Genomic DNA, 27,665 nt, shown 5'->3' on the forward strand with positions numbered 1-27,665 from the left:
GACATCCACTGGTAAACAAAAGCAAAAATGTGGTGCCTTCTTATTGTCCTTTATTACTTCCTGGACTTCATTTTCAGATGGTTGTATCACTGATCGGCTACTTCTCATTATCATTCATTAGGCCCAAGCGCCATCAGGGCTGGAGAAGGGGCCCTTAGTGCACACCCCCAAAGTGCACGGAGGACACAAAACCTCTCAAACTCTCACCGCGCACATGTATCGGAAAACAAACACTAATGGGACAAAGTGAAGTGGATATTATTCTTTCACGCCGCTTTGTGGCTATATTTTGTTTCTATTCTCATGAAAAGAGGAAAACTTCTCCAGATAAAGTATCACTCTCAGCTGTTAAACAGCTCAATCCTGACGATTTGATTCACATTATCTGAAATAGTGAGAGCAGATGCTGCAGCGTTTTTCACCACCAGATGGCGCCTATAAGCCTACCAACAACGTGACGCTATTTGTAAAGTATGTGACACACACTTCGAGGTGTCATCTACCCATCACTAGCATTGTCGGTTTCTTGTTAGGGCATTGATGATTAAAAAACCCTCGTGCAATTATGCTAGCACTGCTGAAAATTGTTAGAAAAGCTACAGAGCTAACCTGGCCCCCCAAACCTTTGACGGTAGTGTTTACATTTCATGATCAAAATGTTTTATGAAACATTTTGAGCTAAAAAGTGTTCAATTTGAACACTTTAGATTTGTTTTTCTCCTCCAGAGCCACAGCTGTAACTGCAAACTAAAACCTGCCCCCTGGTGTTTGAGGGAAGAACCACACACAGCCTCATGTTTCTAAAGATAAGTCTTTCTTTAATAATTAGATTTGTCCAAACTCAGACAAGCATCGTCTGGTCTCCATAAAAACACTTTAGGCACAGCTCAGACGTAAAGTGCGGCCGATTGTTCTGCTCCGCGATGCAGGCTCAGCACAAACTCGGCAGAAACATCGAAATAAGATCAAGAAAAGTCTCAGAAACTGCCATTTTAACTGAAATAAATGCTTTGTGCCACTCATAGAAAAGACGACCGGAACCAGATCCAAGTCATATCGGATACGCTCTGTCAAAATATAAATAAAAGTGCATTTCAGCAAAATATGCGATGGACTTGTTTCAAAACTTTGGGAGGGAAAAATGCGTCGTCTTTTGCGTTTCCAACAGAATCCTACAAACTTTGGTTTAGTGGAATCCTAAAACATTTTTGTGACACATTTCTGAAACGTTCAGCCCTAAATTTAAGGTGGGGATAATCGGTCGTCACTGCAACACTGAAGCGCTCCCTATCGGAGGAAACAATCGAAGTCTTACATTTGTGGCGAGTTTCTGCTGAGCCTCGAACGCAGCGTCAAACACAAACACATGATATAAAGACGTCAGTAACATATGAGTTAAAGTTATTTAGGTCCAATATGTGATGTTTAAAGACTCAAAAACAAAAGAGGAAATATAAGAATAAAACAGTCTTTGAAATCGGCGTTACAGGAGGCGGGAATGTGGTTCAAAAGTGACAGAAAATGGGAAAACAACAGAAATGGCACTTAAAGAAAAAAAAAAGATTTGTTGTCACAGTTGGAGCGGGAAAAAGGCTACTTTACGTCGCTACAGTTGAAATGACCTTTCGTCATTGTGATCTCCTGACAGCAGTGGTGCCGTGTACTTTGGAGCCAAGGTCAGCCTGCTTCACTGCCGTCTGTCGTGAGCTGTGATTCCACCAGAGGAGCCGCTCAGGGTCAGACCCAGATCTGTCAAGTTCAGAGCTGAACTGTGGGCTGTCGCCGAAGCTTCTGCAAAAGCTACTTTTAAGAAACTCTTGAAAGAATCTTTGCTCTGGATCTTTGCTGCGTCTCTATAATAAGAGCAGCGTATTTGTTTCATGAATTTTTTGTGTGAATTGTATAAAGGACCCAGGAAGAGCAGCTGAAGATCTAAATAATAAAGAAAAATCTGTCACTTAAGCAGGCATAAGAGCGTCTCCTCGAGCGTCTCATGTTAAATCTGCAACTCGGACCGAGACCAGGGAAGCCATAACGTTCAGACGGAAGTCAGACTCTGCTCCTGTAGGTTTAACTCTAATGCTCATATTAGATCAGACTCACATCAGAAGAACTGAATCAGCTGATCCAGAGCAGGACCAGTCCACACGGCTGAGCTCCAGGAGGTCACTCACTCCAAGCACGTCTTCCTTGTTAGGACACGTGGTAAACCCAACTACAGAAACCTCACAAACAGCTGTGAACATCTGTTTAAAGGTAAAGTCGCTCAAACTCTGAAATGAGCCTCTTTTTGCTACATGGATTTCATTATTTACTTCTTGTAGATTTGAGATCAATCAAAATGGCACGGAATAAAGACTTTGCAAAATGAAAGAATAACTACTTTTTACTGAACTCTTAAAATGTTTTGTCAAACAGTTTGTGATTCCATATTGATACATTGTGTGGATAATTAACAGATTTACCGACTAAAAGGTGAAAATAAAAAAGGAACTGTGACATCTGTAAAAAGCAGTAACTTGATTTCAATAAATAACGCCATCCGAAGGTAAAAAACTAATAGCGACTTGTCGGGTCACATGACTGTGTCCTGGAGGAGGGGCTCGATGTCCTCCGTGTCGCTGGGGGGCGGGGCTAGTGTGGCGGCGGTGGTGGTGGACTTTGGGCTCCTGTCGTCCAAGAGTTTGTTGTTTTCAGGAATAAAAATGGCCACGAAAATGGCCACGAGAACCGCACACGCCCCGATCAGGAAGGGAGGCCCCGGGACGAGCGGCGTCTGAGGGGGGGGACAGGAGGAACACATGTTAACAAAAGGCCACTTCCATCTTTAACATTTTAACCCCCACCTGAACCGAGCACATTATCTACAGTTTGGCCTTATCCAACTCTAAAAGCTTCTTGGGAAAAAAAAGCATCCATATCGCAACAGAAACGAGGAGAGACGCCGGACTGAACCATCTGGAACTGCACAGCAGCCTGGGGGCCAGGGCCCAAATGTGCACATGGATTTGGGGCCAATCACAGAACGTGGAGGGACAGCGAGATGATGACGAGCTATTCGATATACGGAAGCTTGTAGTTTATTCACGGATTAAAAACTAAAAGTTTATTTACGGATCAAACATGACAGCAGCAGACGCGAGCTTTAGGCCGTGTTCTAAATAGTTTAGCTCGAAGGTTTACATCTGATACAATGATACGATTGACGCATGAGAGACATTCGTAAACCACACCTCTCCTACGAGACAATGTCCCCACACTAAACATCACTTAGGTTAGAAAGTGGGGAGAAAATGGGGAAAAAATAAGGAAAAAAATGGCTACAAAATGAGAGGGGGGGAAACGGTCCAGGGGCAACATTAAAGGAAGTGAACCTTTGCCCCGACAGCATCAACTATGTTTTTGTTTTTTTCATGGTAAATGGCTTTTCCACCTACATTAGGCTCTCAAAGCGCTTTACAGCAAGGATCCACTCACCCATTCATGCTCTCATTCATACACCAGTGTACGCAGACACTGGTGTAGACAATGTGGGTGAAGTGTCTTGCCCAAGGACACAACGACAGTGTGCACTTTCAGGAGGTGGGGTTCGAGCTCTACCAGCTGCGCCGCTGTCTGTCCACTGTGGATGGACTGGGGCGGGACAGGCGAGGATCTCAGAGGAACTGTGTTTTACCTCAGTCTGTGGCGTCTGTGGCTCTGGGTCTGTGTCGCTGAGCTCCACGTCGAACAGGTAGAAGATGAAGCCGTACAGAGCGGGGCCCAGACCGTTACAGAGGCCACGGATCCCGGTGATCATGCCCTGGACCACGCCTGCAACACACGGCAAAGCCACACCGACGTCACCCCAGAGGCCACGCCCACAGCACACAGTCACTGTAGTTCAGTACCTTGTTGATCGGCCGAGGCGCAGTAAGAGACCAGCGCAGAAACAGCCGGAAACGTGATGGAGGACAGCGCAACGATGGTCCCGGCGGCCCACACCATCCTGAACACAAGGATTCACAAGGACATCCTCAAACTGCCTTTCTTCTGGACTTTTAACGTCGGAAACAAACAGACGTTAAAACTAAGACGTTCAGGACAAAACTAGTGGACGATAAAGACCAGGCTTGTGCGATAACTAGTGTATTTGTACGATCATTTTGCACAAGCAATCATTTTAAAAAGCCCTAAATGTAGGATCATTTCAGAGCGCCAGATAAGGTCTGGTTAAATGCTTCAGCAACGCTTTGCTTTCGCGCTGATCTGGAGTCAGACTTAAACTCCGTATGCACACGGGCATAATATCTGCTGTCAGTGGAACTGTCAAACTGATCCAGTCTCTTCTTCTATCACATATCAGCAGGACGTAATCCCGTCTCACCTCTCACGAGTTGGTCATTTACCCGCTTCTTTAATACTGCTTAGCTAATTACTTTTCCTCATTCTAACACGTCATGTGAGTGTGTTTTCTCCAAAGTAAATCTGATCAAACCAAACCCAGCAATAGACTGATGCTTGGAAAAGCTGCTGCAGTAATCAGTGTGTGAAGAATGGAGGAGGATGTTCGGATTTCAAACCCACTACATCTATGTTGCGCTTTATGACTTCGGCAAACTTGTGTTAGCCGCGTCTACATCAGAAATTCCTGCAGAAGAGAATGACTCCGACGAGGAGGTGGAGTTCATCTCTTCGGTGAGGTGATGTCATCATGTGTGAGTAATGTAATAAATAGGATGTGAGCCTGTATTAGGGGAGCCATATTTTGCGCAGATGCTACAGCGCTATTGGCATATTTACAGTGTACTAGTTTGAGCTGAAATACGATAGTTTGGGAAGCTTGGTACGATATATTGGTTTTGAGAATCTGGCAACCCTAGCAGACTCTCAGAGGTCCACTGCTACAACTGCTCTCTCTTCAAGACACGTTTCACTTCAGGAAAAGACAAACTTTACCTCCGTCAGACTGAAGTGGCCCTCACCATCAGAGCAGGGTTAAAGCTGCCCTGAATGATGTCTTTTTTGTTGTATTTCATGTCAGTGGTGAACCCTGCTCTGCCTTCACATGCTGCTTAATGAGGATGGATTCAACACACAGTTATCAGCATAAAACGCATTTTTTTTAAATTATCATTTGTTAAAATGTCACTTTCATGTAATTCTGGGTCTTGGGGTTTTTTAGCATTTAGAACATAAAACTTCCATTTAGAACTAGGTTTACGGTGCAGAGCTTTTTTCCCCCGACAAACCTTGAACACCTCAAAGCCTCCCAGCACTCTTTAATCATAAGGAAAGAGAAGAAAAACACCTGACAGCTCCCTGGAGATGGGATGAGAATTTCAGCTTCATCAGAGCAGCTTGACACTCTGACTGTGCTAGCCGAGAATGCTACACTCTGACTGTGCTAGCCGCGAATGCTACACTCTGACTGTGCTAGCCGCGAATGCTACACTCTGACTGTGCTAGCCGCGAATGCTACACTCTGACTGTGCTAGCCGTGAATGCTACACTCTGACTGTGCTAGCCGCGAATGCTACACTCTGACTGTGCTAGCCGCGAATGCTACACTCTGACTGTGCTAGCCGCGAATGCTACACTCTGACTGTGCTAGCCGTGAATGCTACACTCTGACTGTGCTAGCCGCGAATGCTACACTCTGACTGTGCTAGCCGCGAATGCTACACTCTGACTGTGTTAGCCGCGAATGCTACACTCTGACTGTGTTAGCCGTGAATGCTACACTCTGACAGTGCTAGCCGCGAATGCTACACTCTGACTGTGCTAGCCGCGAATGCTACACTCTGACTGTGCTAGCCGCGAATGCTACACTCTGACTGTGCTAGCCGCGAATGCTACACTCTGACTGTGTTAGCCGCGAATGCTACACTCTGACTGTGCTAGCCGCGAATGCTACACTCTGACTGTGCTAGCCGCGAATGCTACACTCTGACTGTGCTAGCCGCGAATGCTACACTCTGACTGTGCTAGCCGTGAATGCTACACTCTGACTGTGCTAGCCGCGAATGCTACACTCTGACTGTGTTAGCCGCGAATGCTACACTCTGACTGTGCTAGCCGCGAATGCTACACTCTGACTGTGCTAGCCGTGAATGCTACACTCTGACTGTGCTAGCTGCGAATGCTACACTCTGACTGTGCTAGCCGTGAATGCTACACTCTGACTGTGCTAGCCGCGAATGCTACACTCTGACTGTGCTAGCCGCGAATGCTACACTCTGACTGTGCTAGCCGCGAATGCTACACTCTGACTGTGCTAGCCGCGAATGCTACACTCTGACTGTGTTAGCCGCGAATGCTACACTCTGACTGTGCTAGCCACGAATGCTACACTCTGACTGTGCTAGCCGTGAATGCTACACTCTGACTGTGCTAGCCGCGAATGCTACACTCTGACTGTGCTAGCCGTGAATGCTACACTCTGACTGTGCTAGCCGCGAATGCTACACTGACTGTGTTAGCCGCGAATGCTACACTCTGACTGTGCTAGCCGCGAATGCTACACTCTGACTGTGCTAGCCGCGAATGCTACACTCTGACTGTGCTAGCTGCGAATGCTACACTCTGACTGTGCTAGCCGTGAATGCTACACTCTGACTGTGCTAGCCGCGAATGCTACACTCTGACTGTGCTAGCCGTGAATGCTACACTCTGACTGTGCTAGCCGCGAATGCTACACTCTGACTGTGCTAGCCGTGAATGCTACACTCTGACTGTGCTAGCCGTGAATGCTACACTCTGACTGTGTTAGCCACGAATGCTACACTCTGACAGTGCTAGCCGTGAATGCTACACTCTGACAGTGCTAGCCGCGAATGCTACACTCTGACTGTGTTAGCCGCGAATGCTACACTCTGACAGTGCTAGCCGCGAATGCTACACTCTGACTGTGTTAGCCACGAATGCTACACTCTGACAGTGCTAGCCGTGAATGCTAAACTCTGACTGTGTTAGCCACGAATGCTACACTCTGACTGTGCTAGCCGCGAATGCTAAACTCTGACTGTGCTAGCCGCGAATGCTAAACTCTGACAGTGCTAGCTGCGAATGCTAAACTCTGACAGTGCTAGCCGCGAATGCTACACTCTGACTGTGCTTGCCGCGAATGCTACACTCTGACAGTGCTAGCCGCGAATGCTAAACTCTGACAGTGCTAGCCGCGAATGCTACACTCTGACTGTGTTAGCCACTAACTGTTGCTGCTTCAAACATTTGCGATCCCTGCACGTGTTTGACCTGACAGGTAAGGGGTGTGATGGAGGGTGTGATGGAGGGTGTGATGGAGGGTGTGATGGAGGGTGTGATGGAGGGTGTGATGGAGGGTGTGATGGAGGGTGTGATGGAGGGTGCGCTGTGAGGTGAGGGAGGTGTGGAGCTCGTTTTTACTTCCATGGGACAAAGGTAGCTCTGTTTGAAGCATCTTGTGATGTAATGTGGGAATGTAAGCGTTCCGGGCCGGCAAAATGGAGTAGAGGGTGGCTTTAAATCAGGGCAGGTTAACTCCTGTAACAACTAAGTGACATACCAGTGCTGTGAGCCCACGCCGTACCAGGTCAACTGTACGATCTGGAAACAAAGCCCCAACAGAACAGTCTTCTTATTCCCGATGGAGCGCATCAGCACGCTCAGCAGCACCGTCTGAAAAGAACCACATCAGGAAACGTATTGAACACAGACTTATCATTCTGGCCTCCACATCTTTGTCTTCACACTCACAGCATTGTCCTGTTTTTATTAAAAAGCCCCAATGGACATGCCAGCAGCAGCAGACCATCTTTTGATCCAGCTTTAGACCGTGTTCTAAATAGTTTAGCTCCAAAGTTTACAGCGGGTACGTCATTCGTCATCTGATACGATGATACGATTGGCTGTGGCTACTTCAGACACATAACAGACAATGGCTATGGACAATCGTAAACCACACCTCTCCTACCAGAACATTAATTGGTGGTCCCCAGACTAAATATCACTTTGTTTTAGTCTGGTGTTAGCCAAGCTAATAGGAGGGAGAAAATGTGCAGAAAAAAGATGGTCACAAATACAAATACAGCGTATGCCGGCGTATGATAAAGTTGACACATACGCTGGTGTATGTTGGATAAGTTATGGGGCCGTTTTGTATAAGTTATGAGCACGCTGAAGCACGTTCACATACGGCAAGTACACTGGCATACGCCCACAAATTTTAAGCATGCTCAAAATTTCACAACGTATGCCAGTGTATGGTCATACGTCCGACATAAGTGGGTCATAAGTTACAGGTAAGTCATGTGATCGTTGACACGTTAATTTTAAGTTACTCATAAGTTGTGATGTCTAATAGTGATGCGCGGGACGGGGTTTTATTTTTTTTTCAGCCTGCAGGGCCGCATTTGGAGCAAGTTCTGCCCCGCACGTTGTTTCTATCTTAACAACCTTCCCCGCAACCATTAAAAACTAGGCTACACCATACACATATGATCCGTCTGAATTGACCACGGCTTTCATTCCGTCCAAAGATGTGCTTGAAGTAAACAGTACTGGCGTGTCATCGCTCTCTCTCTCTCCTTCTCCTGTGCGCAGCAGAGGTCACGCGAACTCACTCACAGACGCACAGAGGGTCGAAAACACGAGACATCGAGCTCCAAAAACAGATTATTTTATGAAAATCTACCGCATATTTACGACAAAAACCTGCTCTCAAGATGACGGAGTAAGTTGTGGCTGAATTCAATGACAAAGTGTGACCACGACCGGCATATATGACCCGCCACGCGATCAAGGGAGAATTTCATGACCCGTCCCGAACCTTCCTTCCCCATGGCCTTAGCTTGATCCTCGCTGGCTGCCCCGCTCAGGACACGTTTGGCACACGCTGGCGAGATCATCAAGGTGTGACAGCCCCATGATGCACAGGTGAAACTAGGAAAACTACAATATTGTTAAAAACATTCATTTCTGTAATTCAAACTGTGAAACTAATATATGACCGACTCATTACATGCAAAGTGAGATATGTATAGCCTTAATTTGTTATCATTTTGATTATTATGGCTCAACTATATAGGAATAACAATGATGATTATGGCTTACAGTCCATTTTCCAAATAATCCTAAAGATCATAACAAATTAAGGCTTGACATATGTCACTTTGCATGTAATGAGTCTATATCATATATTAGTTTCTCATTTTAAATTACAGAAATAAATGAACTTTTCAACAATATTCTAATTTTCCAAGTTGTAAATGTCCCAAATATTATTTTTATTCTTTAATAATCTACACACTTTCAGTTTCTATTATTGAAGGGCAATTAGTGTAACAGTGTAAACAAATGTGCATTATTTTAATATCAGGCTGCTATAATGAAACAGGTTTCAAAATGTTCAAAAGCTGCAGTAAGTAGCTTTAGGTGGGCTAAAGATGGAAAAGTGACAATTTCCCCTAATTGGTCAAAATGAGGGAAATCTGTTGTAGTGACAGAGAACATGAACCCTTGTGCTACGTCCATAATAAATAATGAAATACAGCCTTTTCTAAATGCAGGAGATGGCTCCAAAAAACAAATCTGAAAAGTTCAGTCAGGTTCAATAACCCCCAGTTAGTTGTTAACTAGTGAACCCTTAGCCTCAAGCCTGATTTGAAAAATGCCAGAAAAAGAGGCGTAGCTTACCGAGTCCGAGAAAGTATGGGGGGTTAGGGGTGGGAGGGGTTTGACAGGGCTTAGTCACATGACCTGAATGCTCCGCATGGAGTTCCCACAGCGAGCTAACTACAGCTCTCTCTGCACACAAGCATCATGGCAGACATGTGTGCCTGCGACTGCTTCCATGCACGGGCTGATTTTATTAGGGTGATTCCACAAAGCTAGTGGCTTAGCATTGAGCTCGAGCGGTGTTAGCATCACAGTGTGGAGTACTACTACTACTACTACTACTACTAACTACTACTACAGCTGAGGGACTGGACGTAACTGTGACCTGACAGAATTTACCAGCCTATTTTAGATGTAGACTTTTTGCTGTTCTCTACGTGAGCATGTGAAATGTATCTCAGTGTCCTCAGCAGAGGATGTGTGAGGTAAGAGACGTGATTATATGTATTACAAGCTATGTCATGATTTTTACAGTTAAGTGCACAAAAAGTGTCACATAAAAGCAGTGTCTTCAAAATACACATTGTTCTTCAGGAACATTACTTTCTCTGCCCAAGAGCCATTTCTGACGTAAAGAGCCCGAACTCCAGAAATCTCAAAGAAATCTCAAAGAGAGTTACTGCAAAAGCAGTGGAGAAATCACGCTAAAATGCTAACAAGTTAGTTACTCTTTAAACATTGCAATAGTTTTGTGTAGTCAGTACCTAAGTGTTCCCAACCTCTCTAGTACCCTGTTGTTTTAAATGTTTTAGTCAGTACCTGGGCGATGATGGAGAGGATTCCCACCATGGCGATGAAGGCAGCGATGGAGGTGGGAGTGAAGTGGATCACCTGAAGAACAGAGTCTGTTATGAAGCGTCTGAGGGAGGGGCTTAGACACAGAGTGAGCTGTTCACCACAAACAAACCAAAGCTGCTCAATCTTTTCAAACCCTGATGTACTTTAGAAGTCACTCGAAAGTAAAACAGAAACTATAGGGCACTCAACAGAAAGGCAGGGTCTGGCGATCAGCTGCCTTTCGATGGATGACACATGCCTGAACTCAGCAAACTGCAAAGATCACAGCTGGTACCAGGGCTGGTACCAGGGCTTACTTCAACCGAAATTCTCTGTTATTTATGGAATATTTTAGAAGGCCGTCACCGGAGCAGGGATTCAATTAGATTTCTGATTTTAAGTTTCCAATTTAAATTTCAGCATTTTTTTAACCTTTTTTTTACAATATGGATATGACTCAGATTTTTTTATTTTAACATCTGCATTTTTGTCCTTAACAAGTCGTCTCAGTAAGAGAACTTGACATGACAACATTACACATATGAATACATATGTCACATATGTCATTTTGACTGATTTTAAATCAATTTTCGATTAATTGTCACAGCCCTGCTAACTGCTGCGCTACCGTACCGTTATCCTAGCAGGGAAGACACACTTTTGTCGCGATACAGTAGGTCCAATACGATACAATATATGGTATTCTCTGAGTTCACTCAGTTACACAAGTTAGACTTTAAAAATAAATCAGACATTGAGTTAAACACTTTGAAAAGAGCAAATGTTTTCTGGCTCTTTTGTTTAAACCTATCAGCACCAAAACTGGCACTAACTCAACTGTCTTTAAGCCAATATCAGTTTAATCCTTTTTTAAATATGAATAAATAAATATTAGTAATAGTAGTAGTAGCAGTATTTGTACCTGTTTGAGGTAGAGGAAGAAGCTGGAGTACTGTCCGGCCTCCGGTAAATACGAGAGGAACACAGTGACGGAGATGAGCAGAACTGTGGGGTTCTGACCCACGCGCCGCAGTGACTGGAGAAAACATCACAAACAATACCTTTAACAGCTGATCAAAACATTAGACAAGCTTCTTTACATTCCTCAGCGATCAGCAGCGAGCAGAAACATTCCACTGCTTCTGTTCCAGTTTACAGTCACAGTGTGAAACCACAGGTAGGTAGGTTCAAAGCAGCGTTAGGGTTCGGGGCTTTGTCTCATGTTTGGGGACTTGCTTTAAACTAAAGCGCCCCAGCAGAACCTACATAACAAACAATAGTTCCTACCTAGGAATATTCCAAATGAATGTCCTAATGATAGGGTTGTCATGATAATTACTATATCGACTTATCGTTCAATAAATCACGATAAACAATATATTTTTGGGCTTGATATTTATCGTCTGTTCATTTATCAGAATTTCCCCCCTATTCTTTCTTTGTAAAAATGTTGTTTCATTATATTTCATGTTTATAGCAGCTTATCATGACAGGCTTATAAGGCAAAAACAAATACATGAAAGTAAAAGTTCCAATCTTTGCTGCCGTGGATTGAACAGGACAACATTGATTTAGCCCTCATGGCAAACAAGCTGTATCAGCTTAAAGATCGAAAGAGGGGAAAGAAATTTATTCAACTTTGTGAAAATCAATACAGTAATACTACTATTAATAAACACAGGTAAAAAATAACAAGGGAAATCAAAGTAAGTTTGGCAAAGGCTTCTGTGGTGTCCTCTCATGACATCAGGCTGCTGCCATGTGATGCTCTGTCGCTTTTACAATATAAACTCTTATGAAGTTAAAATCCAGGGCTTTTATTGTGAAGAACTCAAACAGGAAGCATTTCGCTAGCAGTGGGCTACTTAACAAATAAGGAAGTCCCCCCGTGGGCAAGGGAGATATGTGTTGCTGAATAAGAGACAGACGGCAGGTTTAAAAGCTCTGAAAGAAGAGTGGCTCGCAGCCAAAAGAGTAACTTGCATTAGCCTCATGTCTGCAGAACATTCAGGGCTTGGATTTCCTTCATTGACACGAGCAGGAGAAAGAGCGGCTGTGCAGAGGTGCTTTGAATCGTGACAAAACCATCCCTAAAAAAATGACTGACTGTCAGCTGTGGAGACCTTAACACGGTCTTATATCACCATCAATGTAGGGGTCGGCCCGTAAAGTGGACCTGGGCCCAGACTCACGTGGAAGGGGTCGGCCCGTTGGTAAAGACACTCACGTGGAAGGGGTCGGCCCGTTGGTAAAGAGACTCACGTGGAAGGGGTCAGCCCGTTGGTAAAGACACTCACGTGGAAGAGATCGGCCCGTTGGTAAAGACACTCACGTGGAAGGGGTCGGCCCGTTGGTAAAGACACTCACGTGGAAGGGGTCGGCCCGTTGGTAAAGACACTCACGTGGAAGGGGTCGGCCCGTTGGTAAAGAGACTCACGTGGAAGGGGTCGGCCCGTTGGTAAAGACACTCACGTGGAAGGGGTCGGCCCGTTGGTAAAGACACTCACGTGGAAGGGGTCGGCCCGTTGGTAAAGAGACTCACGTGGAAGGGGTCGGCCCGTTGGTAAAGAGACTCACGTGGAAGAGATCGGCCCGTTGGTAAAGAGACTCACGTGGAAGGGGTCGGCCCGTTGGTAAAGAGACTCACGTGGAAGGGGTCGGCCCGTTGGTAAAGACACTCACGTGGAAGGGGTCGGCCCGTTGGTAAAGACACTCACGTGGAAGGGGTCGGCCCGTTGGTAAGGAGACTCACGTGGAAGGGGTCGGCCCGTTGGTAAGGAGACTCACGTGGAAGGGGTCGGCCCGTTGGTAAGGAGACTCACGTGGAAGGGGTCGGCCCGTTGGTAAAGACACTCACGTGGAAGGGGTCGGCCCGTTGGTAAAGAGACTCACGTGGAAGGGGTCGGCCCGTTGGTAAGGAGACTCACGTGGAAGGGGTCGGCCCGTTGGTAAAGACACTCACGTGGAAGGGGTCGGCCCGTTGGTAAAGACACTCACGTGGAAGGGGTCGGCCCGTTGGTAAAGACACTCACGTGGAAGGGGTCGGCCCGTTGGTAAAGACACTCACGTGGAAGGGGTCGGCCCGTTGGTAAAGACACTCACGTGGAAGGGGTCGGCCCGTTGGTAAAGACACTCACGTGGAAGGGGTCGGCCCGTTGGTAAGGACACTCACGTGGAAGGGGTCGGCCCGTTGGTAAAGACACTCACGTGGAAGGGGTCGGCCCGTTGGTAAAGAGACTCACGTGGAAGGGGTCGGCCCGTTGGTAAAGAGACTCACGTGGAAGGGGTCGGCCCGTTGGTAAAGACACTCACGTGGAAGGGGTCGGCCCGTTGGTAAAGACACTCACGTGGAAGGGGTCGGCCCGTTGGTAAAGACACTCACGTGGAAGGGGTCGGCCCGTTGGTAAGGAGACTCACGTGGAAGGGGTCGGCCCGTTGGTAAGGAGACTCACGTGGAAGGGGTCGGCCCGTTGGTAAGGAGACTCACGTGGAAGGGGTCGGCCCGTTGGTAAAGACACTCACGTGGAAGGGGTCGGCCCGTTGGTAAAGACACTCACGTGGAAGGGGTCGGCCCGTTGGTAAAGACACTCACGTGGAAGGGGTCGGCCCGTTGGTAAAGACACTCACGTGGAAGGGGTCGGCCCGTTGGTAAAGACACTCACGTGGAAGAGATCGGCCCGTTGATAAAGACACTCACGTGGAAGGGGTCGGCCCGTTGGTAAGGAGACTCACGTGGAAGGGGTCGGCCCGTTGGTAAAGACACTCACGTGGAAGGGGTCGGCCCGTTGGTAAGGAGACTCACGTGGAAGGGGTCGGCCCGTTGGTAAGGAGACTCACGTGGAAGGGGTCGGCCCGTTGGTAAGGAGACTCACGTGGAAGGGGTCGGCCCGTTGGTAAAGACACTCACGTGGAAGAGATCGGCCCGTTGGTAAAGACACTCACGTGGAAGGGGTCGGCCCGTTGGTAAGGAGACTCACGTGGAAGGGGTCGGCCCGTTGGTAAAGACACTCACGTGGAAGGGGTCGGCCCGTTGGTAAGGAGACTCACGTGGAAGGGGTCGGCCCGTTGGTAAGGAGACTCACGTGGAAGGGGTCGGCCCGTTGGTAAAGACACTCACGTGGAAGGGGTCGGCCCGTTGGTAAAGAGACTCACGTGGAAGGGGTCGGCCCGTTGGTAAAGAGACTCACGTGGAAGGGGTCGGCCCGTTGGTAAAGAGACTCACGTGGAAGGGGTCGGCCCGTTGGTAAAGAGACTCACGTGGAAGGGGTCGGCCTGTTGGTAAAGACACTCACGTGGAAGGGGTCGGCCCGTTGGTAAAGAGACTCACGTGGAAGGGGTCGGCCCGTTGGTAAAGACACTCACGTGGAAGGGGTCGGCCCGTTGGTAAGGAGACTCACGTGGAAGGGGTCGGCCCGTTGGTAAGGAGACTCACGTGGAAGGGGTCGGCCCGTTGGTAAAGACACTCACGTGGAAGGGGTCGGCCTGTTGGTAAAGAGACTCACGTGGAAGGGGTCGGCCCGTTGGTAAAGAGACTCACGTGGAAGGGGTCGGCCCGTTGGTAAAGAGACTCACGTGGAAGGGGTCGGCCCGTTGGTAAAGACACTCACGTGGAAGGGGTCGGCCCGTTGGTAAAGACACTCACGTGGAAGGGGTCGGCCCGTTGGTAAAGACACTCACGTGGAAGGGGTCGGCCCGTTGGTAAAGACACTCACGTGGAAGGGGTCGGCCCGTTGGTAAAGACACTCACGTGGAAGGGGTCGGCCCGTTGGTAAAGACACTCACGTGGAAGGGGTCGGCCCGTTGGTAAAGACACTCACGTGGAAGGGGTCGGCCCGTTGGTAAAGACACTCACGTGGAAGGGGTCGGCCCGTTGGTAAAGACACTCACGTGGAAGGGGTCGGCCCGTTGGTAAAGACACTCACGTGGAAGGGGTCGGCCCGTTGGTAAAGACACTCACGTGGAAGGGGTCGGCCCGTTGGTAAAGACACTCACGTGGAAGGGGTCGGCCTGCTGCCAGGAGAAGCCCGAGGCGCGGATCTTGTCGGGGAGAGACTCCGGCACCAGGAAGAACACGAAGGCGATGTCCAGGACCGCGATCACCGTGGCGACCAGGACCACCAGGCTGTCCCCAAAGCGATGGGACAGGAACGCCCCGATGGCGGGGGAGGTCACGAGGGAGGCTGCAAAGGTCGCTGACACCTGCCACAGAAGAAACCGTGTCAAAGGAAAAGGAGGAAAAATATTTGACTAAATCTTAAGATAATTGTGTTAAGTGTGTTTTAGCAGAACTTGTGTCTAATGTGTGATGTACACTTAAGACCCTTTTTAGAATAAATTCTTAATACTACAGTTGTTTGTTTATCTTATTTAAATACCTTTCTTTGCATTACATCAAACAACAGTGACTATGTGCACCCAAACGGCTCTGAAGAGCAACAAAAGTACCCAAATATTGGTGGAGCTAATTTGTAATATATTGCTTTTTGTTTTATGATTTCATTGTTCAGCACTTTGGAAACGTTTTGTTGTTTAAATATCCTATTTAGTGCATTAATAATATATTTAAACTCTGTCAGAATAATAAAGTGACCTGTTGCACTTGCACATTAGTTTCACTTCACAGACTAGGGCTGGGCAGTTAATGGAATCTTAATCTAAGCTTGCGTGGGCAGGTGAGGGGATGTTTTACTGAGGCTGGAAGTGTGGAGCTTGTTTTTGCTGTCGAGTTAGATGCAGTTTTCAGTTTTACCGCAGCATCTGTTTACTTGCTAGTCCAGGAAAGACCACACATTACATTCAAACTAAAACAGTTTTATAATTGTAGCATTTGAAGCAAACAACAGCCAAAACAATGCTTCCGATACAGTACGAACATCACAACCACGTACAATGTTGTGTCCCGGCCCGAGTGCTCTCAGATGTTAAAGCTCTTGTCCAAACCCCTCACAGAGCAGAGCCTCGGGGCTAATCCCTCCTCACACCGCATCATGTGACTGTGTCATGAGAGGGACTGACCAGGCCATAGGCGGTGCTCCTCTCGTGCTCCTCTGTGATGTCGGCCACATAGGCGAAGATCACGGAGAACGTGACCGAGAAGGCGCCAGAGACGGAGATCAGGGCAAAGTACCACCTGGAAAACACCACACCAGCATTAATGCTTTAAAACTAGACATCTAAAGAAATCCACGAGTTCAAGGACAAGGCCCAGGGGTCATTCTGACAACATATTTTAATTTAGCTTTAGCCAATATTTAGTCACAGTTTTTATGGACGAAAACTAAATGTCTCTAATTGTATTCATAAATGAAATCTACTGATATCGTGTGCTTCATGTTTGTTCTCCACCTGAACAAAGCACAGACCTGATGATATGAGGCTCTTTCAGACATGTTTTTGTCCCTTCTTTTCCTTCGACTCCTTTTTTTAGGAGTCAACCGGAATATTTGCAGGTTTAACTCACATTCACAGTTATAGTCTCATTAACCACTTTTACTTTAGTCTAATTTTAGTCAGCAATAATATATTTTTTACTAAAATCCTGACAGAATTAACACTAGGGTTCTGAAAGGGTTAATTCCGTTTAACCATTTCTTCTGCCGGTGCTGTAACTCTCCACTCAGTCACATGCGGATCATGTGAAGCTCAGTCTGAGGCCAACGACTCCATAAAGGACACTTTCATCAGGCATTTCCAACTTTCCACACTAGACTCCACAAATGTGGTTCCATAAATGTGTGGAGTCTAAGTTTTGAACTCATTTAGGACAGTGTTGATGTTCTCCTGCATATGCACCGCTGTGGGAAATGGAATTGAGGCTTCCGTGACCTGACTCACTCGCTGGTACAGCGGTGAATCTGGTTCCCAGGATAACAGCGCTCTGCTGTTTGAGGAAGAGCCAAAAAAAGCACCACTGATCTGGTAATGTAAAGGTTTTTGGAAGCTAACGGAGCGAGAACATCAATAACCAAATCATTTTAAAGGAACAGGCCACCGTTTTTCCATACTGAGATATGTTCTTACCTTAGCTTTGACGAGTTCTTTAGGTCCTGTCTGATCTTCCCCCGTGCCTTCAGTCACGTAAACACAGCGCAGACGGCGTTAGCATTTAGCCTCTCCCTCTCTCCTCTATAGCTCCAAAACAGGTCAAGATAGAAGCTACCAAGCTCTTCCACGTTTTCCCTATTTAAATATGGTTACGTGAAGTGTTCCACTACAAAGTATAATTACACAAAATTAAACAATGTGGATTTTCTAAGTGGATAAAAGGGGGAACTATATTGTAAGGCGTAATAATACCAGGAGTAGTTCGAAATCCGCGCAGTAATCTTCACTTTACTGCGCAGTAATCTTCACTTTACTGTGCGGATGCCAAACTACTCCTGGTATCATTACGCCTTACAATATAGTTCCCCCTTTTATCCGCTTAGAAAATCCACAATGTTTAATTTTGTGTAAATACACTTTGTAGTGGAACACTTCACGTAACCATATTTAAATAGGGAAAACGTGGAAGAGCTTGGTAGCTTCTATCTTGACCTGTTTTGGAGCTATAGAGGAGAGAGGGAGAGGCTAAATGCTAACGCCGTCTGCGCTGTGTTTACGTGACTGAAGGCACGGGGGAAGATCAGACAGGACCTAAAGAACTCGTCACAGCTCAGGTAAGAACATATCTCAGTATGGGGCGACAGTGGCGCAGATGGTAGAGAGGGTCGTCTCATGATCGGAAGGTCGGGGGTTCGAATCCCACCTCCTGAAAGTGCACATTGTCGTTGTGTCCTTGGGCAAGACACTTCACCCACATTGCCCCCAGTGTCTGCGTACATTGGTGTATGAATGAGAGTATGAATGGGTGAGTGGATCCTTGCTGTAAAGCGCTTTGAGTGCCTAATGTAGGTGGAAAAGCGCTATGTAAGTTGAGACCATTTACCATTTACCATGTAAAAACGGTGGCCTATTCCTTTAAGAAGGAAGAGAGACAAAAGTCTATAGTCCAGGTTTTTTTTCGAGAGAAACGTGTCTCTGTGGTGTCACTACAAGTCCACGTGTAGTTTTCCTCCCGCTCCCATCTACTTTAACGCAGACTGAATGGTATTTGTAGAGCATCGATGGCATGTAGGTCAGATAAATGCGACCTGTTTCAGGTCAGTGACAAATTTGAAGTTGTGCCGGGGCTGGATCTTTCAACAAGACAACGACCTTGCTCGCAATCTACTAAGGCATTAATCAACGTGGTGGAACCTGCAACTAGCGGCTACACAGCCGTGCAGCTACTGCTGGGCTGTGTAGGGCTGTGGTGGAGCTGAAATGGCCTCTTTGGTACCCTCAACAGTCATCGTTACGAGCACCCGTCGCAGCGAGCACGGCATCGGTTTGCCTACGCAGACCCCACTAACCCCCTCCAAATATTTTATTACAGATGTGCGCAATTCATGTGGATGACCGTTTTCGAGATCTAAACCAGTGGTTCTCAACCTTTTGGAGCCGTGACCCCCATTATAACAGTTAATTAGGATCGTGACCCCTGCCCGGGTCAGACCATGGGAAAAACAGGGACATTACCCTATATAATTCTAAAAAAACAAAGACAAAACAATGGCTAAAATAAAATGATTCAAATTTAGAACAAAAAATGGCACCCTAGTAAAATGGCATGTATGCTATAATACCATAATAATATTAAAATACAGTATATTCTCTGGTGACCCCTCAAATTTGTCTCACGACCCCCAGGTTGAGAACCCCTGATCTAAACGGCCGAATGGTGATTTGTTTGCAGCTCTGCACTTAGGTTTAATCAAAGTTTCCTCAGCTACAACTGAAGAAAACTGTTTCACTAAATCTTTACCAAAACTAAAGCACCTTTTCATCCGAAGCCTAATCTGAATATGTCAAAGTGAAGATGTGGCTCGACATACCAGGGGCTGAGCCTCATGAAGGGGATAGGGGCGCAGGTGAAGAAGACTGTCATCAGGAGGAAGGACTTCCTGCCCCAGACGTCAGAGAGAGCACCAATCAGAGGCGCGGAGAGGAACGACAGGAAGCCCTGAGGTAACAAAAGAAATCATTATTTTCTCCAGATGTTCATGAAGGAGCGGCTCTTTAAGGTGAGCGGTTCAAACGGAATCTCAGTTGTGAAAAGAGCCGGAGTCAAGTCAACTTTACCCAGAACTCCCCTGAACGAACTTAAGAATCAGCACAAAAACTTTTATTCACAAACACGTTTATCAAACCGTAAACATCAGTCCCATTGTACTTTTTAAATTAATGGATCGCGTCATAGATATTGGGAGTTAATATCTGGCATTATTACATTTTTTCATTTGACTCGTTGAAATGAATGGATACCATAGACAGGGCTGCCAATAAAGAGCCGTAAATCCCATCACTAAAATTCACAAATGTATTGATTCAACCACAAAATCTGACACTCCATACATTTACATGTAAAGTCTAGTCGTACATAGGTTCAGGGTGTGCAGGGAAAAAGCCTTGACCCTACAACATCGTAAATATACTTGCTAAAAAAAAATAGCTCACAAGTCATTCTGCCAAGACGGTGAGAAAATAAGAAAATAAACAGGCACAAAATGGCAATCACAACCAATTGTTGAAAGACAACTATCACATAACATTATTTAGATTTTTTTTTTAAATATTTAATAGTTTTGAAACAATTTCAGCAATGGTTTTTATTTTTATTTCAAATTTTCATAAAAATGTGTTTTTTGGCCTGTACTCGCCTGTGATTTTTCAGCGTTAATAACATATAAAATGTATCAATTGTAGCTAAAATTACAAAAGAATCACTTAATTACATTGTCCACTAAGAGATCTCATTATTTTTACTGTTTTTAAGTATTAAAAAATGTTATTTCTATGAAATATTTGCAGTTTTATGTGTGTCCTTAAGTTTTTCGTCATTCCTGTTACCAAACTACAAAAACTCTCCACACATTAATGGTTCAGTCCAATGACGTCACAATCAAGGAGTTATTACATTCAGAAGAGACTTTCCCACCATCTAAACCAATCAGGACTCTCCCTCTCCCATATTTTACTCTATGAACTGTGGACATTTGGAGAGGGGGGGCAAATATGTCACGTCATTCCTGTTACCAATATTTCATGTGTAAATCCAAGTATGTTTCTGTTCTAACTTATTTAATCAATATCTACAATAAATGTAGTTTCAGTGGGTACAGCCTGTGCTTCTGTGCTTGTTAGCATTAGCCTGCAATTGACAAATTGGTCAAATTTGGTCATTCCTGTTACTATTCTGAGGAAGAGAAACAAGAAAAATCCATTCAAAAAATTAAAATGAGAGACTGAGATGACCCCCATACATTTTAGTAAAACTAAACAAATCTAAAAAATATCAAGAATTTTTTTTTTTTTTTAAACTGAAAAGGCACCGATTTGTCATAATGAAAGTGTTGCTAATACCTGTAAGCGACAACACCACTGTCACAACACCGCTGCTCCACTAAACACATCTAAGATTGAAGTTCCAGATAGTTTATTCCCCGGTAAAGCTGAATACCTTTCATTGCACTCTAGAGGCGAACAATCAACTTTTGTTTTAGTTCAGGCACAGTAGCTGATCTGTATAAAACAGAGAGGTCTGGTTTGTGGCAAAGCTGTTGCAAATTTAGTCCGAGTCTAGTACAATGGGCCAAAGCAGTCGCTCATCGGCTCAGGTGAAAGTCAAAGGTCTCGGGTCTACATAGGTTTTACTCAGACAAGACAGATTTGGCCTTACTCATCCTTTATGTGACTGCAGGCACTGACCTTGACTCCTTGGATCAGTCCGTTCATGAGGAACTCATGCTGCTGGAACGTCTCATGCAGAACCTGACGACGTACAAAAGACGGCGTGTTAAAATGGACGTTACATTGTTAAACGTTTTCCGAGGACTCACCGTGAGCATGGGCGTGGTGAGGAGGCCCCAGGCGAAGAACTCCAGGAAGATGACGATGACCGCGTGGGTCACTGTGGCTCGGCCCCGCTGTGAACAAGAGAACAACAGGTAAATCACTCACTCATGTGGACAGAGAACAACAGAGCGTTAGCTGAATGAACCAAACAAAATACATTTTTAGATCATAGATTCCAAAGCTTCCAGTCTTTTCGTCTTTCTCTCAGTCCAAGTATGAAATGCCGTGAGCTGTGTCCGAGAATTGCAATTAAACATTTCTCCAAATTTGAGCAGCTCTACTTGGTGCGCTACAATAATGATGTATAAAAAAAATGGGAAAGAAAAAGTACAGGCCAAATTGTCACAGTAAGAATATCAAGGAAAATGAAATAAGGGCAATATTGACAAAAATGACTCAATATTTGTGGGACTGTCCTGAACAGACTACAAAGGGCAGAAATGTATTTCCACATTGTTTAAACCATTTCCCCCCCACATTTTTTGACATTGGAGATAAACTCGATATTGTAAATTTGGAGATCTCTCCAAACAACTGGAACAATATGAAATAAATCCAGGAAACATGAGGGTCTACATCAGAGGAAGCACCTCACTTCCTCTTTGTCAAAGCACAAAGTAATCCAGAGTTGGCTCCAGATCATTATAGTCACCGTTTCCCTCCCTGTGTTCTCTATTTGCTTTTTGGCAAAAGGAAAATCCCCAAAGAGCATGTGGAGACTGTGAAATCTGTCAACAAAAGCCGTTTCACACGAACAAGCGGAGTTTACAAAAAGATACAAACAAATGTTTGCCCTGAGTCCCAGTTTGAGGAAACGTCCTCCAGGTTTAACTGACAAAATAAAGGTGAGCTTGAGAGCTGCTCGGCCCAAACAGACCGTTTCAGTTTGGAGATGTTACTTCTTCTGCAAGATCCCATCAAAATTGCAGTTTGGAAGATATGCAAATTTACAATATTGAGTTTATCTGCAATGTCAAGAAATGCTGGAAAAAGTGGAAAAAATAGCAAAATACAAGGGGAAATAGAGGAAAATTAGGAAATAATTGAGGGAAAAATGGGAAGAAAAGTGAAGAAATTGGTGAAAAATTAGCAAAGTACAAAACAATTGTAAACAATTTGGGGGGGAAATGAGGAAACATGAGGAAAGTGTTTTTTTTCTGCCCTTTTGTAGTCTGTTGAGGACAATCATCTTTTTGAGGAATAAGGCGAAGTAAATTCAGAGGTTTACAGGACCTTTTTACATATTTCTAATCTTTACAAAAATATTGCATCATCATTATCGAGAAAGTCCCAAAACATACTGCCATTTTTGTCAATATGGGCCAGACCTAATGTTATTACACCTATTATCCGCTGCATTTTTAGTGTTGTGGTCGGGAGGCAAGGCAAGGCAAGTTTATTTGTAGAGCACAATTCATACACAAGGCAATTCAAAGTGCTTCACAGTTGCATAAATATAAGAAAACAAATACAATCAATAAAACATCAACATAGAATTAATCAATTACAGTAAGAGGCAAGAGTGCAGATAAGATTCTTTCAGTTATTTGCATTTTTAAGTCTTGTTTAGATTCGCTCTGTCTTGAGCACTATTTTTCTTGCTCGTTCACACAAAGTTACCTAACCTCCTTCTCCTCTGGACATCAACATAAAATTAATCAATTACAGTAAAAGGCAGGAGTGTAGATAAAATACATTCAGTCATATGCTCGGGCAAACAGAACAGTTTTCAGCCTAGATTTGAACATTGTCAGAGTTGAGGCCTGTCTCACATCCTCATGAAGACTGTTCCAGATTTTAGCTGCATGAAACTGAAACGCAGCCTCACCGTGTTTATTATTCTCTAAAGATTAGCGTCTATGAATGAATAAAAACGTTATATCGAATATTGACTGGCCCATAGAAATAAAAAGGAGAAGCGGTGTTCGATCCAATGGGCGCTGGCTGCTCTGCTTTATGCCCACGACACTGGGGGCCGCCATTGCTGTAGTACCTCCATATCGCCACGAGGCCCCCATTGAAAAGCATTGGACTTTAGACACGTGAAAAACAACTTTAACGCCTGGTTTCAATTTTTTCAAACCTAGACTAGGCTAGATATTCCTCCTGAGATAACGCTGGGTTAATCACAATATATGAAACCAGGCTGGTTTTCGTGAAAAGAATTTTTGAAATCTCGTACTTAATGAGGCTCGGACTGTTAGCGTTGGAGCTGCGCGAGCTACACGTCACGCAAGGGCGGAGTCTACGGTGAAAATCCCGCCCTTATGCCCTTTTTAGGAACATGCTTCGTCAGAGCTGGGGAGGAGGAGTCTGTAAATCCTCCATGACTTCCCCCACGACCGTGGTCATTATGGTAAACAGGGAGGAGTGAGCAGAAGACGTCCATTTTTTTTACAGTCTATGGTTGGATCCCAACATACGCGGACAGTTAGCAAGTCGGCTCATCTGGACATTTTTCAGAGTCTGTTCAATGTATTTTTCCTATAGCTGTTAGCATTTAGACTTAAACATAGGAAATGATGAACAATCCAGATGTTTTCAGCTGTTGTCCACATTTAGATTCCTGCCAAAGCCTCATTAGAAATCCTTAATGAATGTACTGTAAAAGTGTCTCTGAGCTAAAGGCTAAAGCTATATCCACACGAAGACAAAATGCTTATAATTTAAGAAACTTTCTCTGTAAACACGGAGCCAGCTCAGTAAACGAGTGCGTCCACATGGATTCATTCAGTTCTGTGAAAACACTGTGATTCATGTGCCAGGCCTGTCCATATTGACTGAGGTTTAGTGAAACTAACCAACTTTAGTTATGTCGTTGCCGGCTTTATTTACGTTATTGTGCATAAAACTTGTTTTCACAGAATCAATACGAGCTAGCAGCTGGTATGCAGCAAACTCCGGATGCTAACCATGCCAAGATCAGCTACGGCCGATGTTGATGAAAAGTGAGCAATAAACTTCAAAATCAACACAACCAGCTCAGTGTGTGATCTTTGTTTAATGGTGCTTTATGTAACATCCATCCATCCATCCATTTTCTTCCGCTTTATCCGGGGCCGGGTCGCGGGGGCAGCAGTCTCAGCAGAGATGCTCAGACTTCCCGGTCTACACACACCTCCTCCAGCTGTTCTGGGGGGACCCCGAGGCGACACCAGGCCAGCTCGGAGACATAGTCCCACCAGCGTGTCCTGGGTCTTCCACGAGGCCTTGTCCCACTCGGACATGCCTGGAACACCTCCCGCGGGAGGCGACCTGGAGGCATCCGGAACAGATGCCCGAGCCACCTCAGCTGGCTCCTTTCGACGTGAAGGAGCAGCGACTCTACTCCGAGCTCCTCTCGGGTAACTGAGCTCCTCACCCGATCTCGGAGGGTGCGTCCAGCCACCCTGCGAAGGAAACTCATTTTGGCCGCTTGTATTCGCGATCTTGTCCTTTCGGTCATGACCCAAATCTCATGACCATAGGTGAGAGTGGGAACAGTTCACTGATTTAGTGCGTATGTCTTGTTTTCACATGATCGATTGGAGCGTTAGTTTTCTCCGACGGGAAAACTCTGTGCATCATCAAGTCCCAAACACATTCCCAGTGCAGATCCAGGCTCTGGATTTTTTTTTTTCATGTCACCGCTTTTAATCCTGGGTGTTTAGGTAAAAGAAACAAAGATGGGTGTCAGAGCTGCTGTAGCTCCGGTTCACGACACAGACGATGAAAGTTGAACAATCCCAAGTTTTGACGCGCGTCAAAAGCTTAAAATCTTAAAACACGCAGCATCCAACGCAACACTTCAAAACGCACCATAAGAGGCGCAGGATGTGCTGCAGGATCTCTCGACGCTCCTAGAAGCGCGTCCACCGTATATTCTGCATGTAAACCAGACGCTTTTGACGCTCCAGGATCAATTGTTTGGGAGGTTTTCACTGCTGACGGAGCCTCTTCCCAAAACCAACTAAATGATTGATTCTGGAGCATCCTAGAGATCCCTGTGATGGAAAGTAAAGGTGTCTTCCAGCCACTGGGTCGCTACAAGGTCAAATATGCACAAATATCAACTTATCAACTTTTTCACATAAACATTTGCATAATGCTCCTTTAGATGTGCTACATGAATAAAGTGAGTTTGGTTTAGTGGAGACCTGCCTTTGTTTCAGAAATGAGTGAGGATGTTTGTGTTATAAAAACGGCACCAGAAAGAACAATGTACAGTTTAAGGGGAAACGTCTTTCTGTTCACTCGTCTTCTCATTTTAGCTCCTTTCCTTGACTGTTAACATCTGTCAGATCATTAACTGCAGCAACAATCTCTTTGGGTCAATCCCTTCTAAAAGTTCTCAGGAGGAAAAGAATAGTGGCACAACTTCAAGGGTTCCAGAAGGTTAATCTGTGGCTCATTTGGTTCAGCTCAAATACCTGCATGACAGCACTACTGAAATGGATTGATACTTTGGCAAATTCCAAGATAAAATTCTCTTTCAAATCAACAGAAAGTTAAGATGCAGAGAAAACAAAAGAAAGGTGTCAAACCGAACAAAGCAACGGGACGTAATGGAAATGTTCACAATTAGGCTACATGTTTAGGTCTCCAAAACAATATAGTAATCGCGTCGAAACTGCCCTAAAATGCTTTAACAAAAAATCCATATGTCTGGAGAGGATGACAAAGCTGAAAATGCTGTTATTTCACTTGTAAAAGCTGCGATCGCGATTGTTTCACGTTCAAAACTTACTAAAAAGTAGAAGCTAACTGCTGCTATTAGCTATTGGCTGCAAATGTTTGTAGCCTTTAGCTAGTAAAACATGAATAATGTGCTATTTAAGAGGCGTTAAAAAGTGATTGAAGGAGAGAGGGAGGTTTACAAAATCACTCTCCGGGGATTAGAGCAGGTCCAGGACAGAGCTAAAGGCGGCTAACTCACCGCGCCGCGCACCGACATGCTGTGGCCGGCCTGGGACGCTGGTTTCCCGCAGAGCATCTCACATGGCCTCGGTGCTGGCGGAGGTAGCGGAGGTTCTGCGCGGAGCGAACAAATCCGTGCTTCTGGCCCGGGATCTCATGTGTCCCGCAACCGCTGGGAGTCAACCGGAGGAGCAACCGGAGGAGCAGACGGGGGAGTGAAGGAGGAGTCTGACCGAGTAGGATACACTTCCGCACGGGTTTACAATCGCAGGAGGGTCCGGGCGGGCGGTGCTTAATTTCAGAACACCGTCACAAACGCCGGGTGATTTACACCCGATAAAAAGGACTTGTCACCTAAATCTAAACAAAACATGACAATACTTGACACATTTGAGCAGTGTTCTTTTACATTAAACTGTGTCATGTGTAATAAAATGTCTCTGGTGAAGGCTCATTGTCCTTGGCACAAGCAGGAGAGAGAAATAAAATATGTCATATTTTGAATGGGTATAAATGACCAGCTGACTAAATTAAGTGAGCTCCAGTACTTCCTGTCTCTGTGCAGACGTGCTTTCTAACTGCTCCTGGTCTTGGTGCTTTTTTCCTGCCTCTGCGAGTGTCTTTGTTTGACTTTGTCTCATGTAAAGCGCTTTGTGACGATGTCTGTGAAAGGCGCTATATAAATAAAGATCTTCTTCTTCTTCTTCTTTTAGTTTCTCTTGGACCACCTGCTCGCTGTCCTCCCGAACCACTTAACTATGGAATTGATTAACTGAAATCTCAGTGCAATTGATAAGGTTTTTTCTCAAAGTGAGACCACGGAGGAGGTCGTCTGCCCTGATCGGACTTTCACAGCTATGGTAGATGCATGGAGTAAGTGGATCGTTTGCCTAGCAGTCCTGTCGGTCGGAGACATCAAAGATATTTACTTGTAAATAAGAACAGTGTTCCATTTGTTCACATGCTTTAATGAATGACATCAGTGAAATGACAATAATCAAACATGTCATGTTAAGCTGACTTCCTGTTCCGCTATGTCCTACAAAATAAAGTACCGTAGTGCAGTATTCTCTATCTCCCCCGAGCCTTTAACACAGAAACAGTGCAATACTAACATGAGAGCGTATAGAGCAGAACGCACCGGAAACGTAAAAGGAGGGTCCAACATGAACACAAAGGCCACGAAACCCATCAAAGACTACTCCACAACATAGTCCTTATACCAGGTGGGCACACCGGCCTTCCCGGTGACCGGCGTAAATCCTTTGCCGGCGACTCGTTCGGAGGCCAAGGGGCCAAGGGGGCCACTGAGGCCGGTGGCAGAGTACACGGGATGTCCAGGGCTGGCTTCATCGTCTTCACCCCAATATCCACGCGGCAGTTGTTGTGAGGAAAAGCCACCAAGGAAAGGCAATGGTGCA

The 27,665-nt window shown here is 45.4% G+C and overlaps 1 protein-coding gene across 1 annotated transcript; it reads right to left on the reverse strand.

The window, feature by feature from the left end:
• Window positions 1-2,466: 2,466 nt before the first annotated feature.
• On the reverse strand, window positions 2,467-26,498 carry LOC306969242 (hippocampus abundant transcript-like protein 1). Its single transcript, XM_079564841.1, has 12 exons — window positions 26,264-26,498; window positions 21,333-21,419; window positions 21,202-21,264; window positions 19,329-19,456; window positions 16,429-16,543; window positions 15,406-15,612; window positions 11,336-11,449; window positions 10,396-10,467; window positions 7,526-7,638; window positions 3,891-3,988; window positions 3,677-3,813; window positions 2,467-2,776 (listed from the first exon to the last, which is right to left on the reverse strand). Exons 1-12 carry the CDS (start codon window positions 26,318-26,320, stop codon window positions 2,576-2,578), a joined length of 1,392 nt encoding a protein of 463 aa, XP_079420967.1. The 5' UTR covers window positions 26,321-26,498; the 3' UTR covers window positions 2,467-2,575.
• Between the last annotated feature and the right edge of the window lie 1,167 nt (window positions 26,499-27,665).

The sequence above is a fragment of the Gobius niger genome (genome assembly GCF_951799975.1).
Source record: "Gobius niger genome assembly, chromosome: 1".
In the NCBI taxonomy this organism is placed as follows: Eukaryota; Metazoa; Chordata; class Actinopteri; order Gobiiformes; family Gobiidae; genus Gobius; species Gobius niger.

Bases quoted from the DNA above. Each gene is read 5' to 3' on its own strand.
- LOC306969242 (XM_079564841.1), bottom strand. From the start codon at position 26,320: ATGCTCTGCGGGAAACCAGCGTCCCAGGCCGGCCACAGCATGTCGGTG. The intron at 10,468-11,335 runs GTACAAATACTG...TCTGTTCTTCAG, and splicing joins TCTTCCTCTACCTCAAACAG to GTGATCCACTTCACTCCCAC. The intron at 3,989-7,525 runs GTATGTCACTTA...CCTTGTGTTCAG, and splicing joins GGCGTGGGCTCACAGCACTG to GATGGTGTGGGCCGCCGGGA.